At 41.7% G+C, this 16,529-nt stretch overlaps 1 protein-coding gene across 1 annotated transcript in view; it reads right to left on the bottom strand.

Annotated features, from left to right (window-relative positions):
* The window catches only part of EFCAB2 (EF-hand calcium binding domain 2), a 610,154-nt gene that overhangs the window by 491,425 nt on the left and 102,200 nt on the right, over nt 1–16,529 (bottom strand). Inside the window, exon 2 of the mRNA XM_044058128.1 lies at nt 3,571–3,655. Within this exon, the coding sequence (XP_043914063.1) occupies nt 3,571–3,655 (85 nt within the window). The remainder of the gene's footprint in view (nt 1–3,570; nt 3,656–16,529) is intronic.

The raw sequence follows: 16,529 nt of genomic DNA on the forward strand, positions 1-16,529 counted from the left end.
CATGCTCTTTTGGGTGGTTGACAACCTGACCAATCACCCTTTTTTTCTACCGACAGAGCATTTTTGTCCAACAAATGGGAGTTGGCAACTCATTTTTTTTACAGCTAAGAAGGTTTAATTGCAAACAAGACCATCTTCCAAACTGAAGAAATACTTGCTGTACTTCTCCATAGTCTGTAGCTTGGATTTTGTGTGAGCTTCAGGAGAGTGGTTATTTGTATCTAGTTTCCATGATTTTAAGCAAGCAGGCTATTACCTGCTGCATGGATCCATATCCTGCAGGACTACTTTTGTCCTACATTGACATATTAGACCACTGATTTGCTAAACAGTGAGCCAATTTATGTATTGTTTTTTAGCTGCTTTGAAGGAGGCTATCCCAGACTTGAAAAACAAAAAATCTTGATCCTGATGACTTGGATAATTACTGCCTTATCTCTAATCTTACTTTTATTGTTATGGTTATTTAGAGGGTTGCTTATTCACAGCTTGAATGGATACTCAAAGACTACTGCATCCATGATCCAATCCAGTCTAGTTCTGCACAAAACACAGTACTGAGACAGCCCTTACATGGGATCGAACAACTTCTGATGTGAATGATTGACTGTGTTGCTCTGTTTCAACCCTCACTGACCTTGTCTGCATTTGACAAAAGCTGGTCATACTATTCTGCTTGACTGACTTTGAACCTACTGAGGACCTAGGGTTATTTTTGAATGGTTACCTCCTTCTTTACAGGTGCTACCCAACAGATTATGTCCAGAACAAACTCTTTTTCAGGTTATCCTTTCACATCCAGGGTTCCACAGGTTCTGTTTTAGGGTCTCTGTTATTCTCTGTGTATATGATTCCAATGGGAGAGCTCCTTACAAAGGCATGTCTTCAACATCACTGCTATATCAATGATACTCAGCTTTACCGTACCTTTCCTTTCCTTTCCTCAGGGCATATCTTCCTCAAATCTGAAATCCATCTAACACTAGATTACCGCTAATCACTTGCGAATGAACATATCCAATACAGTAACCATGGCTATTTGTGCCAGCTAGAGTTAAACTAATTGTCCAGCCATTGACCCATTTTGATTTACAATGATGATCAATCAGCATTTGCATGGAAGTTAAGAATCCTCAGTGCAATTTTTGATGACAGACTGACACTTAAGGCCCAGATTTCCTTAGTTATGAAGACCTCTTACTTCCACCTGCTAAAAATTTCCTGTATCATACAACTCTAGATGTCCTCTCCATGATGGTACATGCCTTGGTATATTCCCAGCTGAACTATTACAATTTGCTTTTCCTGAGGCTCTCAAACAGCAAGTTGAATCGCCTGCAGCTGATTCATAATTCTACAATGTAACTACAGGTACTTCACATTCTTTCATATTGCTCACTATCTGCAGAGTGTGCACCAGCTACCTGTTCAATCACGTATAATCCAAGTCTTACCGTTGCTTTACTTAACCCTACATGGTCTATGTCCCCCTTAGATCAAGAAGCTCTTGGTCCCCTGCTGCCTGGCTAGGTCATGGTGTTCAACTTCCAATGGGTGGCCGAAGCTTTCCAGGTTATGCCTGGAGAGCTCTGGAATCTGAGTCTTTTGCCATCAGGCCCCTTGCCTATGAAACCTCCTTGCCCAGTGACTGAGGGAATGCCTACCCTGGCTGGCTTTGAAAAGTGTCTGAAAATCTATTTGAATTAGCAACTGATGTATGATTTTATCTTCCCTTACTTCTGTGTTTATTACTGTAGGTCTCTCGCTTCAGCTTTTAATTTGGTCTTTTTACCTTTCATTTCATTTTTTTGTACACGACATTATTAGTTTTAATGCTCAAGATTTCAATACATTATTATAGCTTTCTTTAATATTTTTATTTGCTCTTTTTAAATTTTGTTCTTACTATTTGCATTTTACTATGTTGTTATATTGTTAAGATGCTTTAACTGTTTGCTCTATTTAGTTATCATTATGGTGTTTGGGAAGCAGCTGTTAAGATGTTTTAACTGTTTGCACATTTATTTCTTGTTATGGTGCTTGGGTAGCAAGCACCTAAGCAAATATGAACTTTAATTTGAAAATCATCACACATAGCTGATTTTTTCATCTATATGCTCTGTATCCTCATGCCTGCTGACTATTAAGCCACTGCTCTGTCTTCCCATTCATTCCCTCCTGGGGCAGGAGCTCTACTGTTCCCTCTGGGCCTAGTGAAAGAGAGAAAGAGAGAAAGAGAGAGACAGATTAGAGCACATCCATTTCCTGACTAGGTGACAGCTAGTTATGACATGGCCATAATACAGGCAGCCATGAGATTAGTTTGTAAAGTATGGCCCTACTCCCCCTTGGTGGGGATATGAGCATCATTATCACTGCAGGGGCCACCTATGCTCTTCTTTGAATAAAATGACAAACATGCACACACACACACACACACACACACACACACACACACACACACAGACACACACACACACACACTCTCAGACTCACTCCCTGCAAAGAATACCAATACTGGCTTAAGTGGTCATACACACACACACTTCCCTCTGCCTATGGGTTACTTCAGGCATGTGTTTTTCCACCACAGCCTTCCGGCAACAAATCCAATAGGCCCTCCCTATAGGCAGGCATATGGGAGAAGCTGCACATCTCCCACCCTCCACCCCTAGATCATCTAGCTCCTAAGTTAACTGTACTCTGGTCATCTGGATTGTAGTCAAGGCTTTCTCTCTCTGTGCCTTAGAGCCAGCATCTGTCACTGCTAACTTTAAGCTATATATATATATGTAGCACCTCTTACTCTTCTTCCACTAAACTTTAAATGACCTTTGAACTTTACTGCTCTGAATTTTTCTAGGGGAAATGCTTATGAATATAAATTGGTGATTCCTTTTATTCAGTTTTGATATTCAACAACTATGAAGACCATGTTAATCTTAAAGACCAGTGAAGAATAAAATAAATGTCCAATTGTTAGCAGTTCAAACATCACCCAAGACATGATATTTCATTACTTACTAGTCTCTCATAATAGTTTAGTAACCAAGCCATTTTGAGCTCCACTCAATAAATCAAAATGTTTTTGAATACAAACTGTAAAGGTGTTAGTTCATCCAAAATCAAATGTTTGCTTTCAATGTAAAGCATATCTTTATAGCAATATTTAACATTTTAAAATCTCTGGTGCTAACTTTGGATGCTCTATCAGGCAAACGTATTCAAATAAAGACAACAAAATTAATTTGCTCTAATCTATCCCAAGTCCTAGTTAACTAAAAAGAAAGATGAACAGAGATGCTCTTTGTACACAGTCCTTAGCATTTAGTCTACTGCTGTCCACTATCACCTAAGAATTAAGTTCAGACCTCACCTGCAAATCGCTTAAGTCTCTTGCACAAGTTTATAAGTCCATTTTAAAAGGATCTTATTTGGTTCCCTCTTGGTTATTTTTAAGACTGCTACATGCTGGGTTATTAAAAACAACAGATGAAGCAGTGTTTTTCTGTCTTACAAGCTATGATTTAGATAGGATTTCTATTTGCCATGGAAGTAAAAATGCCATACCTGACATCTACAGTACTGTTTTTCTCATGGTCAAATACTTCAAATGCTTCTGTAATCTTTTTCTGTAGGTCTGCTATAAGTGCCTCTAAAAGAAAAAAATATGAATTTGTCAAATTTTACAAAACTCTGAATGTTGACAGAGAATATTAGCAGCATGTAATGTTTTATAATAAAAAGCACTGCACTTTATCAGCTCTCCATAACAAGCACCAACAATTTGTTTTAGTTACTAAATGTATTAAATGCATATACAACATTAAGATGGCAAATAAGGCATTTAAGTTATTGAATTATTTATGATGATAAAAACTAAGAGGCTATGGGCATAATACAGAGGCCAAATGACAGGAATGATGCAGCATGGAGATACTGTCAGATAAAATTATAAATTACATCAATGGACAAAAGTCAATAATAAGGGTTACATTTCCTAATAAACCTTCATTAAATGCTCCATTTTAAAGGACTCTTAACAACAAGATTTCCTTCAAATATTTGTATAAGGAATTCGTAAGGACCAGAAACCTCCATGTCAAAAGAATGATCTATAAAGTTTGATACGTTGATGATTAGAATGAACTCTTCTTTGCAAATTCACCAATGTAGAATCCAAGAATCTTAAAAGACAAATAAAGTCTGTAATCTGTGCCACAAATATCTGCAGCACTGTCAGCCTTTCTGATCCTTAAAAGGAATATGTTAATACCATGCTTATTCTCACTAGCACACAACTCTTCCCAGGTCAATAAATTATAATGACCCTTCAGGCATGGATGCAGACTTACAAGATTACCTCCCAAGCAGCAACAACATCACAGCAAACAATGAACACAGGCGACTAGCCATCAGTTATACAAGTGGTACAGCACTTATTCTGTATCCTTCTTCATAAACTTCTTTAAATAAAACACTCAGTTCTCGCCTCCTTCATCCAACATACATTTCTGCACACAAATGTATACTCAAACTCCCTTAATCTTAGTTCTCTAATGTTTCTTTGTAGAATGCAGTATCTGGTCTCATAGAAAATTTCATCTCTGGAAGCAAGGCTTCTTTGGATCTTGACCCCATACTCTTGAATACCCTTTCTAGTCAGTAGCAAACTATTGTTTATCACATTCCCCCAGATTCATTAATCCTCCGTGCAGGACTAATTTAGTCCTGCATGGAAGCGGCAGTTTAAGAGGAGGACGGCAGCATGCCATGCATATTAAGGAAGATGTGCTACCTGAACTCCTAATGCTACATGGAGCGTGGATGAGTGCAGGGGGCGTGTCTGAGAGCAGAGCTCTCAGAATAAACACGTCCCTGCAAAGTAGAATAGAAGAATGTGTAAATAAAAGAGCGAGACCGCTTATAAGTGTCCGCATATCCCCACCAACAGTCCCCATGTGTTCAACAGCAACAGTACTCTGAAATAAAATACGAAGAAACCCTTGTAGTAATTTTTTTTAAAACCCAGAGTACAGCTAACCGTAGGTGCGCGGGTTTTCCCATCGCTTAGCTACGGGTAAAGCAGCTGAAAAGGCTGAAGAGGATAACAAGGAATATATATGCAAATGAAGCAGCACAGCAATAGTGTAGTGGTTAGAGCATCCACCTAACGAACAGGTATTCCCCCGGTTCGAGTCCCACTGCAGCACATATTTTCCATGTGAAAGCTGTATATGAACATATTCTCACATCTTTTTGTCGTATAACCTACATAATAACATTTAAATGTGAACTGGAGTACTGCATTAAATGCACATGTGAAGTGTCAGTGTCATAATGAATAAAGGACTAGTAAGCAGGTTTAAGCACAAATTAGCAGTAGTAAGCGTGTTTAAATGCGTTAGCATTGGGGTAAGCATTGCCTACATAGATTAAGCAAAGTATAAGCTAACTGAGTGTAAGAAACTGTAACCAGAGGTTATCATTGCTTACCGTCACGCAAACCCACGCACACCCACTTACAACTGCTTTAAAGTGCCTAAATTACTCTGTCTCCAATGGCCCATGTTCTGCCCAGCAACAAAATAAACTGCCTCTGCAAGGCTCAAACTCATGACCCTGTACACTATAGTGACAGTAGTTAACCACTGAGCCATCATAGCAATAGATATGAATGAGGTATCAGCAAACTAATCCTCACCACAGGAAAACCAAACCAAACGTGAACTGAATCTATGTACAGTGTGAAGTGGTATAACCTTCTACATAAGATAAATATGTGAACTGGAGTACTGCAGTAAGCATAGATCTGAGGTGAGATTGTAATAAAGTGTAGAGGTTCCCATAGAGTGCATGTACACATGAATCACGGATACCAGACACATATATAACCTGTAATGAAGAATAAATCATTGCCAAATGGCAAATATAGTGATAAGTAACTATTAAGCAATGCTAACCGCAGCACAGCTCATGTTAGTAAGCGTAAGCAATGTGTAGGGGAGCCAATTCAATCTGCTTAGTGGTATACCTTTTTAAGCAGTGCCAACCTTATGTAAGCAGGTATGCCCATAGCTTAACCTTTTCAAAACTGGCCAATCATGGGAAAGTGCGGGAAAATGGCTGTATTTAAACCCCACAGATGGGAATATGTCTCATAACTGGTTGTAGCTTCCTACTGCAGGCAGAATGGCTGGTGTGGGTGAAGGCACTCGATTCAGAGCGCAGCGCTGGGCATCCAGGAGTCAAAGATCATGGTATGGCTCCTGGTAAAACACCATGATCAGAGACTACTGCAGGGCCAGTACCAGGGCTCGCAGTACAAAATGGAGGCCTGGGACAGACTAGCCCATGACATCAGGTATCCCCCAGACTGGTGAGCAGGTCAGGCACCACCATGCTGACCTGAAGCAGCAGGGGGGGGTGTACTGGAACAGTGGATCCAGGAGTCTCGGCAGATGGTCAATGCCCCAGTACTGAGTAAGTACACATTCTACTAAGTAGTAAATAATTGCCTAGCTTGTGTATACTATGGACAGGTATGGCTAAATATCAATGCATTTCTCTGACAGCTGCAGATGAGTGGGCTGCAAACCAGCAAGCTCATGATGCTAGGCTGCAAAGGCTGTGTAGCAAGGCAGGTTAGTAATCACTCTGCATGTACTGTCATAACAAAGAATATAAGAGATTTAGAAAGTGTTGTTCCAGTAGAAATAAATGTGTTAATAGTCTGTGAATAAAGGTATAACCCCTGGAGTGCTTCTGTTTACTCTTCTCCCATATGTTTGCGATCTGTTCCATACTATAAATAGTACTGTTGTATCTTAAGCAGTGTCACCAACACCATGGTATACAGATAAAATGGGTATGAAGTCCTGCATAACAATGTTGGAAGTGCCAAGAGGTCAGTCATATCGTACATGTTAGGGAGACAGGTAGAAAACAGTCGAAAGCTTTACATCAATTTCCCTGATAGCACAATGTACTGTGATGTTAGCAATATTTTTTTGTGACACACAGCAGGGGTTTTACTCCTGGGAGTACTACTAAGTTGTATGCATAATCATACCCCACAACTGTACAGACTGTGATACAATGTTCAGATAGAAAGCTGTATGCATAATTAAATCCAACAATTGTACAGAATTTGGTTGAATGTTCACATTGTAAGTTGTATGCATATTTATACCCCATAACTGTTCCAATCTGTCCAGCATGTCCAGATAAATGGCCCATGTCACCAGCTTGGTACCCTGTTCCCCTGAAAATTCAGTGTGATGATCCAAGAAATGTAGGCAGCTGTCAGTGACATATAACTGATAGTCAAACATGTACATATTCAGAGAATGTGTATGAAAACAAACCTGTCATTTTAGCACCTCACCCAAAGTGTATGACATCAATTCTCAACTTATGTTGCATTAATACCTGCAGCCGGTCACGCCTGTATGTAAGACACGGGTCACGTATATAATAATTTATAAACATAGCAGTGTACAATATAAGGCCATTGCGTAGTGTAATAATACATGTAAGGGAAAGATCACTGCAATGACTAAGAATGTTGTGAAAACTACAAGGATATATTAGTTGTTAATTGAACCCTCTCTCTCACCCCTACCATATGTGCATAATAACCCAATGACACTCCTCAATTGGTATGTGACCACTAAAAACGTTTTTGGGACATATGTCCTAATGGTTTATAAATATTCACATTTGTTTCTATGCATGTGCCATGTTAAAATACACCCATATTGGTGGCCTGTTGCCATCAATGAAACCTGCATGCTCCTGTAATGGCCACTGTTGTTCCATATATGCATGTGTTCTGCTTGCTCTGCAACTGTGTTAAATCTGGTGTGTGGGGTTAATGGGAATACCTATGCATGCTATTATAACTAATCCTGAGTGCTGTTGACTGTTACTAACCCATATCTACCATAAACCGGTGACAACACAGCTCTTATGAGAAGGCCGGTCCCAGCGGATCCACCTGTCCCACCTCAGCTGGCCATGGCACCAGGCACCAGCACATCTGGGGCCCAACCTGGGACTTCCTCCTCCATGGGCCCTGCACCACCTCCGAGAGGAACCACTGCAGGGGATGGGCCCCCCCTCAGAGCGAGCGTGGAGGGGAACCTGTCACCCATCAACAGGTCTGGGCCGTGATGTGTAGGGAACTTGATCTGGAGTATCGAGAGTGGCTACACCAGCTTGAAGGCCGAGTGGTACTATTAGAGGATGAGCTTGCCCCTCCTACACAGCCCCCAGCACAGCCACCTTCAGGGCTGTGAAGGTGCAGTGGTGACTGCCCATGGGTGGAGACCTCAGTCCCACTGTTTCCAGTTGGGGGCTCATGGGCTTGCGACTTCCAAGCACCCCTCCCTGTCCAAGGTGTTTACCCCCCCACATTTGTCATATACCGGCCCTGTATGCATCTTGTGTGTCTTGTCTGTTAACCTACCCAACCTCCCTCCCCAAATATACCTACTACCCCTCCCCAACATCCCACTCTCACCTGAAAAAAAAAGGGCAATCTGTTCCCACAAAAAAATCTCGCCCCATACATAGCTGTCCATTTTGCACACATGTCCACTGGACACATGTAATCATTTCTAATTGGCATCACAATGAATATATGTTGTCTTCACCCCTCACCCAGGGGTTTGAGGGTCCAAATGTACCTGCAAATTTAGTGTATATGCAGAGCTGTTGCTGTGGAAGAAATGGGCAGCTATGGACCTTTCCTATACCCTTTCTGCACATGCCTAGCTATTTTCCTTACTGTCTTTCCCTCTTTGTGCCCCATTTTTCACCACTTTCCTATCAACCCCTTTTTCTTTTCTTTTAAAGAAATTTGCTCAGGTGCAAGCGGCAGTAAGCACTTTTAAGCAGCAGTAAGCAGGTTTGCACGGGCTTGCGCGGGGGTAAGCTATGCCTACACAAGTTGAGAAATTTGAAGCCGTCAGAAAACATAAGTGGAGGTTAGCAGTGCTTACCGTCGTGCAAACCCGCTTACAACTGCTTAAAAGTGCCTTAATCACTCTGTAGCCAACATCCCTTTTTCTGCCCAGCAAAAAAAAATGAACTGCCTCTCCAAGGCTCAAACCCAGGACCCTGCAATCCATACACAAAGTGATCTACCACTAAACCATGGCAGATATACATAACCTGATGTTTTCACAAACATATCATCCAGTACAATCAGTCAACAGTACAGGAAATGTAATAATATCATACCACACAACTTCTTAATGCAAGAATTCTGGACCAAAGTGTGCCAAAATGTGGGTACAAGTAGGGATATATGTCAAATATTGCTCTAAGACACCTAAAATGTTGCTAGTCACACAGTTATATGTATTAGAACACATATTTTGAAGGAGATGAAGTCTAAAACACAAAAAAGTGTTGGCACTAGTTACTGACTACAGTCCTGTGATCATCCGTGTCAATTGCCAAGAGAATGAGGTACAGACCAAAAATATGATCCGAACATGTATGGACATATGGACATATACATATCTGGAAATGGAGACAGACAGCTATATATATATATATATATATATATATATATATATATATATATATATGTATATATATATATATATATATATATATATGTGTGTGTGTATATATATGTATAGATAAAATTATATATATATATATATATATATATATATATATATATATATATATATATATATATATAAATTATATATATATATATATATATATACATACACACAGACAGAACTGTGTATAGCATTACCACATGGGAACAAAATCCTGAACCACTCCCTACAACATAAAAGACCATATGCATTGTTAATGGGGGGTGGGGGCTCAAATGAGGGATACCTGGTAATTAGTGCTATGTTACCACCCCCACACAGCCCTAACAGATATGCTGTGCAATCCAATACCCAGCACATGCAGTTCTTGGCTACAGGACCCTTCACAACACAGCCACAATGCTTTCACATTAAGCCAATTCACCTGCAAATGTCAGGGCAATATCTGTAACATGTCATGCAGAAAAGTAATTCTACCGTACGGAATGTACAATGTGGAAGGGGTACACATCACAATGGTTCAGATATGCTCTCACATCTATATATTGACAAATATGTTCAGGTATATAATATATATATATATATATATATATATATATATATATATATATAGCTATATGATATACATGTATATATATATATATATATATATATATATATATATATATATATATATATATATATATATATATAGGTTCAGGTTCATACTAGGCTATCTGCCCTAGGGCATTTATAAGCCTAGCCAGAGTATGTTTGGCTTTCGCCACCCATTTTAAATTAATTTTGCTTTGCCCTTTTTCGAGGTTAGTATACTGTGCCTCTGTCTAACAGTGACACAGAAGCGATACCCGGGGTAAACCTATGATCTCCCATCCAGTCATCAAGATTCCTCTTGAAGAGAGTCAATGAGGGACTCTGCCTAACCTGGACTGGGATTTTATTCCATAGTGAAGGGAGCCTCTGGGTTATGAATCTGTCCCTCCAGCATGTCCTATTTATTTCAGTGCTGAGGTTCAAGTCTCTCGAGCGTGTAGCTCGATGGGATTTGGATTTTTTGAGGTGCAGCATGTCCCTTAATTGCGGGTTGGACATGGCCTTATACGTCAGGCACAGGTCACCTCTGAGCAGTCGGTATGCCACTGAGTAGAGCTGGAGTTTCTTTAACCGGGCAGCATATGGCATCTGTTTGAGCCCTTTGATCCTCTTGGTGAGGTACTTTTGGGGTCTTTCCAGTTTCTGCAGGTGTTTGGTAAGGTACATCCCAAAAGGGGCATTGTACTCGATTATGGGCCTGATGAGGGATGAGTAAAGAGGCATGATGACCTCCCTTAATCTAGATGTGAATCCCTTCATGATTAGGTGGGCTATATAAAATGTTTTTCTAACCACTTTGGCCATGTGGTTGTCAAATGAGAGATTGCTATCAACTTGGGTCCCCAGGTCCCTAATGACTTCTTCTGTACTTAATGGATTACCACCTATGTGGTAATTTGTGGGCACTTTGTTTTTGCCAAAGGGGATGACTATACACTTTTTGGCATTTAGCTTGAGGCCATGGCTCTGGCACCAGTTGTCTGTTTCTATGAGGCCCTTTTGGAGGATGCTTGTGTCGGCTGGAGAGTCGATTATGGCACCCAGTTTGCAGTCATCTGCGAACTTGGTCAGCCACAGTCATTCTGTGTTGGCCTGTACCTCCATGAAATATATACCAAACAAGAGAGGTCCCAGGACTGAGCCTTGTGGGACGCCACTTGTAACTGGTTTGGAGTCTGACATGGCTCCAGCAATTCTAACCATGTGGGTTCTGTCCTTGATCCAGTTTGCAACCCATCTAGTGACATAGGGGTTTATATTTAAGCTGGTGAGCTTATCTATAATGCCCGAGTGGGGTATTGTATCGAAGGCTTTTGCGAGGTCCAGATAGGCTGTGTGGACCACCTTCCCTTCGTCAATGGCCTTGGTGACTGTTTCAAAGAAGTCAACCAGGTTTAAGAGGCAGGATCTGCCCTTAACAAACCCAAACTGGGTAGGATCCAGTGTCTGTAGGTCCCCAATATCTTTATTTATGAGGTCCATAATGATCCTTTCCATAGCTTTGCAGACCAAGCTAGTCAGGCTTATGGGGCGATAGTTTCCAGGGTCCGTTGAGGCACCACCTTTGTGGAGAGGGACCACTGTTGCTGTACGCCACTCTTTGGGTACATATCCTGTAGTAAGGCTGAGATTGAACAGTAGTTTTATGTTTGGGTTTAGCTCTTCTTGGAGTTCATGTAGGACGCAGCCTGGGACACCGTCTGGTCCCATTGATGCTGTGTTTTTTGCTTTGGAGAGGGCGGCTCCCACCTGAGCATCTGAGATGTTGGGGGGGCAGCACTCTGCTGGGATAGATATTTGCCCTTTGGTGGGGAGGGGGGGGAGAAGTTTGCGCTGAACCTGTCAGCTAGGATGTTGGCAATGTCTGTGGGATCAGTGTATTTTTTTGTCATTTTGGACTAATTCTGAGCATATCTGTGAATTCCCACCCAGGTTCCTAACATAACTAAAGAAAGCCTTGTGATTATCTTTAGTGTCCTGTGCAATTTTTCTCGAAGCTGGCCTTTGACGATTTTATGAGTGCCCTTAGTTTTTTGCCAATACTGATCAGAGATGCCTTCCCTTTTTGGGATTTTGCTCTATCATGTAGTAGCTTCCTCCTTCTATTGTATAGTTTGTTTATGGCTGGGGTCCGCCAGACAGGTCGTCTGCCTTTGGAGGATTGGGTCTTGGTTTTATTTGGGATTGCATGATCCATGCATTCCTGAAGGTGTTCATAGAATACATTTATAAAGGATTCTGCGGTCTGGGCTGTATTTTCCACAGGCCCGGGGGCTTTGAAGGATTCCACCTCGGTTTTGAGGAGTGTGAAATTTGCTTTAGAGAAGTTTTTCACTGTGGTTTTCTGGGCAGGGAGTGGGGTCGGGATGTGAATATCCAGTGAGATCAGTTTATGGTCTGATCTTACCAGTGAGGGATACACTTCTGGTCTGGAGCATAGAGTCCCCATGTTGGTGATGATCAGGTCCAGTATGTTTTCCCCTCTTGTGGGAGTAGCAACAAGTTGTTCCATAGCATTTGAGTTTATGAATTCTAGGAACCTTTGGGCAAGGGTGTTGGAGCTAGAGTAATGCTCCCAGTCTATGTTTTGGTAGTTGAAGTCACCCAATATAATGGTGTTCGGAGAGACCTTCATATTTTCCAGTGTTCTCAGGAAGGCCGAGTGGGGTTCCTGGGTTTGGGAGGGTGGTCTGTAGCAGGCTATAAACTGGAAGGCAGTTTTACCCACTGTTAGTTGCACATGGATAGTCTCTGATGCTTCGTGCTTTGCCACCAACCTGGAGGTGTGGGTATCTTTGATGAATATCGATACTCCCCCTCCTTTTGTGGTTCGGTCCAAGTTTTGGGGCCGAAAAGCATGGTATGAGGAATAACCTGGTAGTGCTGGGGTGCTCTCGGGAGTCCTGAACCAGGTTTCTGTTACTGCACAGATATCGATGTTGTCCATGCTAAGGAGAGTTTCGAGTGCGTGCATCTTGAGGTTTAGACTTCTAGCGTTGAGTAGCATTACTCTTAGTTTCTTATCCCTTGTGATACCTATGGAGGTGGGTTTGTCTTTTGAGCCTTGCCTAAAAAAGGCACTATGGGGGTAGCAAGAGCCTTTGCCAATATCCGAAAGCCCAGGGTGGCATCATTCTTGGTGAGGGTAAGATGCTACTCAAGGTCAGGGTCATACCAGCCTGGGCTACATGCTCAGAGAGCTCCTCTATGTCTCTTTTCATGTAGTCCAGGGAGGTACGTCTCAGGTCATTCACACCAGCATGGACGATGACTGAGTCATATTTGTACTTGCCTTGGAGTGACCTGAGTGCTTGTGTTATGTGGCGGATCCTAGCGCCAGACAGGCTGCTCACCGTGACCTTCACCTTGTTCAGCCTGGTGAGCGGGACATCAGTGTGCCTGACAATAGAGTCACCTATTACAAGTGTATCAGGTGTGTTGTTTAGCCTTAAGGGCTGTGACTGTTCGGCACTCTGGCTTTGTGAGATATGTGTTGCATGCGTTTTGTTTTGGGGTAGCGGTTGCTTGGGTGTCTGCTTTGGAGGTCTCTGCTGCTTAGGCAGATCTTTATTTAGAGCCTCCGAGTATGTTTTTGTGTGATTATGTGTTTGGTTTGCTGTCGTGGTAGGTCTATGTGAGACTGGAATTGTAGTGAGTCTGGTTTCCTTCTCCTCCTGACTGGTTATGCCAGTACTGAGTTGAGAGAGCTTAGCCTCCAGTTTGGCTATATGGTTGCATCTCTCACATGTGTTGGAATTTGTTGGGAGGAGGAGAGGGTTGTCTGTGTACATGAGGCAGTTGTAACATTGCCTCAAGATTCCCATATTCACCAGCTGGACCGGAGAGGAGATTGACAACTGACCTTTGGACATGCTAGAATAATATTGGGAATTCCTTTATAATTGAAAACAAGGGCCAATGGGGAGCGAGGGTGTAGTGCTTTTAATTTTGTACTGACTTATAATTGCTTTAGTGAGCAAGTGCCAGGTAACAAGTGCAATGTGTTACAGGTAACTTAAATGCAAAAACGACAAACAGTAACTTTCTTTCAAGCGAAGCAAGGAAATAAGTACAGTAAGCAATGCAGATATCACTAGGGATCCACAGTAGCGCTGAGAAGCCGCGTTTTAGGTGGAATTAGCGTTTCAGGGAAATAACAAGCATACAAACAAAGCTAGATTCAGCAGGCCTGGATCTAGTCTATGCTACAGCAAACAAGGTGTACCAATTTCAGTAAGATACAGTTCAAATATTCAGGCACTATAAACCTTTAACCAGAAATTCCCAGCTCAGAAGGGCAGAGTCCAGCCTCTCCTCCCACAAGAGTGCAGACCACGAACCTTCTTAATGTAAAATAACTGGCCTGAAGCCCAAGTGCTTAAACCAGAGCTAATACACTTTAAGAATAACAGACACTGAGCTCTCAATCGGCAGTTCCCAACTTAGAAGGATGAAAGCTACCTGTCCTGCCACCACAGTGCATGCCACAAACCTTCCTAATGTAGAACAACTGGTCTGAAGCCCAAGTGCTTAATCCAAAAGACTTAGAGTGATAGCTACACTTTAACCAAGTTACTACCAAGCAGTAATAAATACAACTGAATACTTTAAATAATGCCTGGATTAGTGCTCAAGTTATACAAACAAAGCTAGATTCAGCAGGCCTGGATCTAGTCTATGCTACAGCAAACAAGGTGTACCAATTTCAGTAAGAAGAAATTCAGATATGCATGCACTATAAGCCTTCAACCAGAAATTCCCAGCTCAGAAGGGCAGAGTCCAGCCTCTCCTCCCACAAAAGTGCAGACCACGAAACCCTCTTAATGTAAAATAACTGGCCTGAAAGCCCAAGTGCTTAAACCAGAATATACTTTTAGAATAACAGACACTGAGCCCTCAATCAGCAGTTCCCAACTTAGAGGGATGTAAGCTACCTGTTCTGCCACTACAGTGCAGACCACAAACCCTCTCAATGTAAAACAACTGGTCTATATATAGGTACATACACATATATACAGACAAAAGGTATTAGTAGCCATACATATGTAGTAGTGTGGAAGTACTGGGTGCAAAGTATATCCCTCAGCCACAAGCCCTGTAACTGGTACCTGTGAAATGTGTGGTGTGGCACCCATTCCCACAAAGGAGAATATTTACATTAAACATATACCCACTCACAATTCAAAGGACATGACATGACACACAGGTATGGATACACAGAAAACCTTGATTTGTGTACTATACAATAATGTATGCCATTACTTACAGCACATAAAGTCTGAAATATGTAAACATTGATGAATGCAAGGCCCACACAAAACAGTAGACGCAAGCAATGTGGATATATAACATACTATGCTGTCCAGGCCAAGGCCTTCGATTAGTACAACAGTAGACAAAGGATTTGCCTTCAAGATAGGTAACAGTCAACAATTACTGATTTATTGGTATGGTAATGTCTTAGTTATGGTAATGTCAGTGTATCCGTCATATGTATGGACCCTGAACAACATATTTTGTGGGAGTCCAAGATATGACTGGGATGGTAGCAGGAATGCTAGCAGTAAATAATGATAGGCCATTGCCCAACAACCCCTAACTGTATCACAGCAGGACAAAGCCTGCCATATATGTGGAGGCCAGAGGCAGGCACACAGGGCCATACTTGCAATACTGATGTTACACATCCTGGAAATTGCTGGTGTTACAGGATTTGTTGCAACATACCCTTATGCAGGAATACAACATCAGAAATACAAATGGATGTAGCCATGTACTGATAGCATGCAACATACAGACTGCTAGTGATATATGTAGGGCAAGACCTGTGTAGTGCACAGACCAAACCAAACAGACAATCCACTGGCCATCATGTGGATAGGCCCACAGTTGAGAGATATGCAGACAGACTGCATTCCATCCTAAACGAATATGTACACAGAAACACTGCAAGACCAGCAATATACAATGCACATAACAACACTACTCTGTCTGTAGGTCTGGAACCTCATACAAATATGTAATTAGCCTGTGTCTGCAATTCCTGCTGTAAGAGGTATTGCAACCTGCTGTCTGTAACACTGCTGCCCACATACAGGAAGGATGTCCTCCATAATGGAAAGGTTAAGGGACAATGCCCACGAGTCAGTATTTTATAGTACTGGGTTGCCATGACAGTGGTTATCTGAATTACTACACAGCAGGCTGAATGCAATTAGCAACTGTTGCACACTGATTGGTGCAGCGCTCATCACCTGATCATGTGCATCACTTACATCTTCCTTCTTACTATACGTCTCTCATAACTCCCTATTAGGCATCATTTCACTTCTCCTTATATTACCTTTTTTTCTA

Source organism: Protopterus annectens, chromosome 1.part2 (genome assembly GCF_019279795.1).
Source record: "Protopterus annectens isolate FY-2018-M chromosome 1.part2, PAN1.0, whole genome shotgun sequence".
NCBI classification, from domain to species: domain Eukaryota; kingdom Metazoa; phylum Chordata; order Ceratodontiformes; family Protopteridae; genus Protopterus; species Protopterus annectens.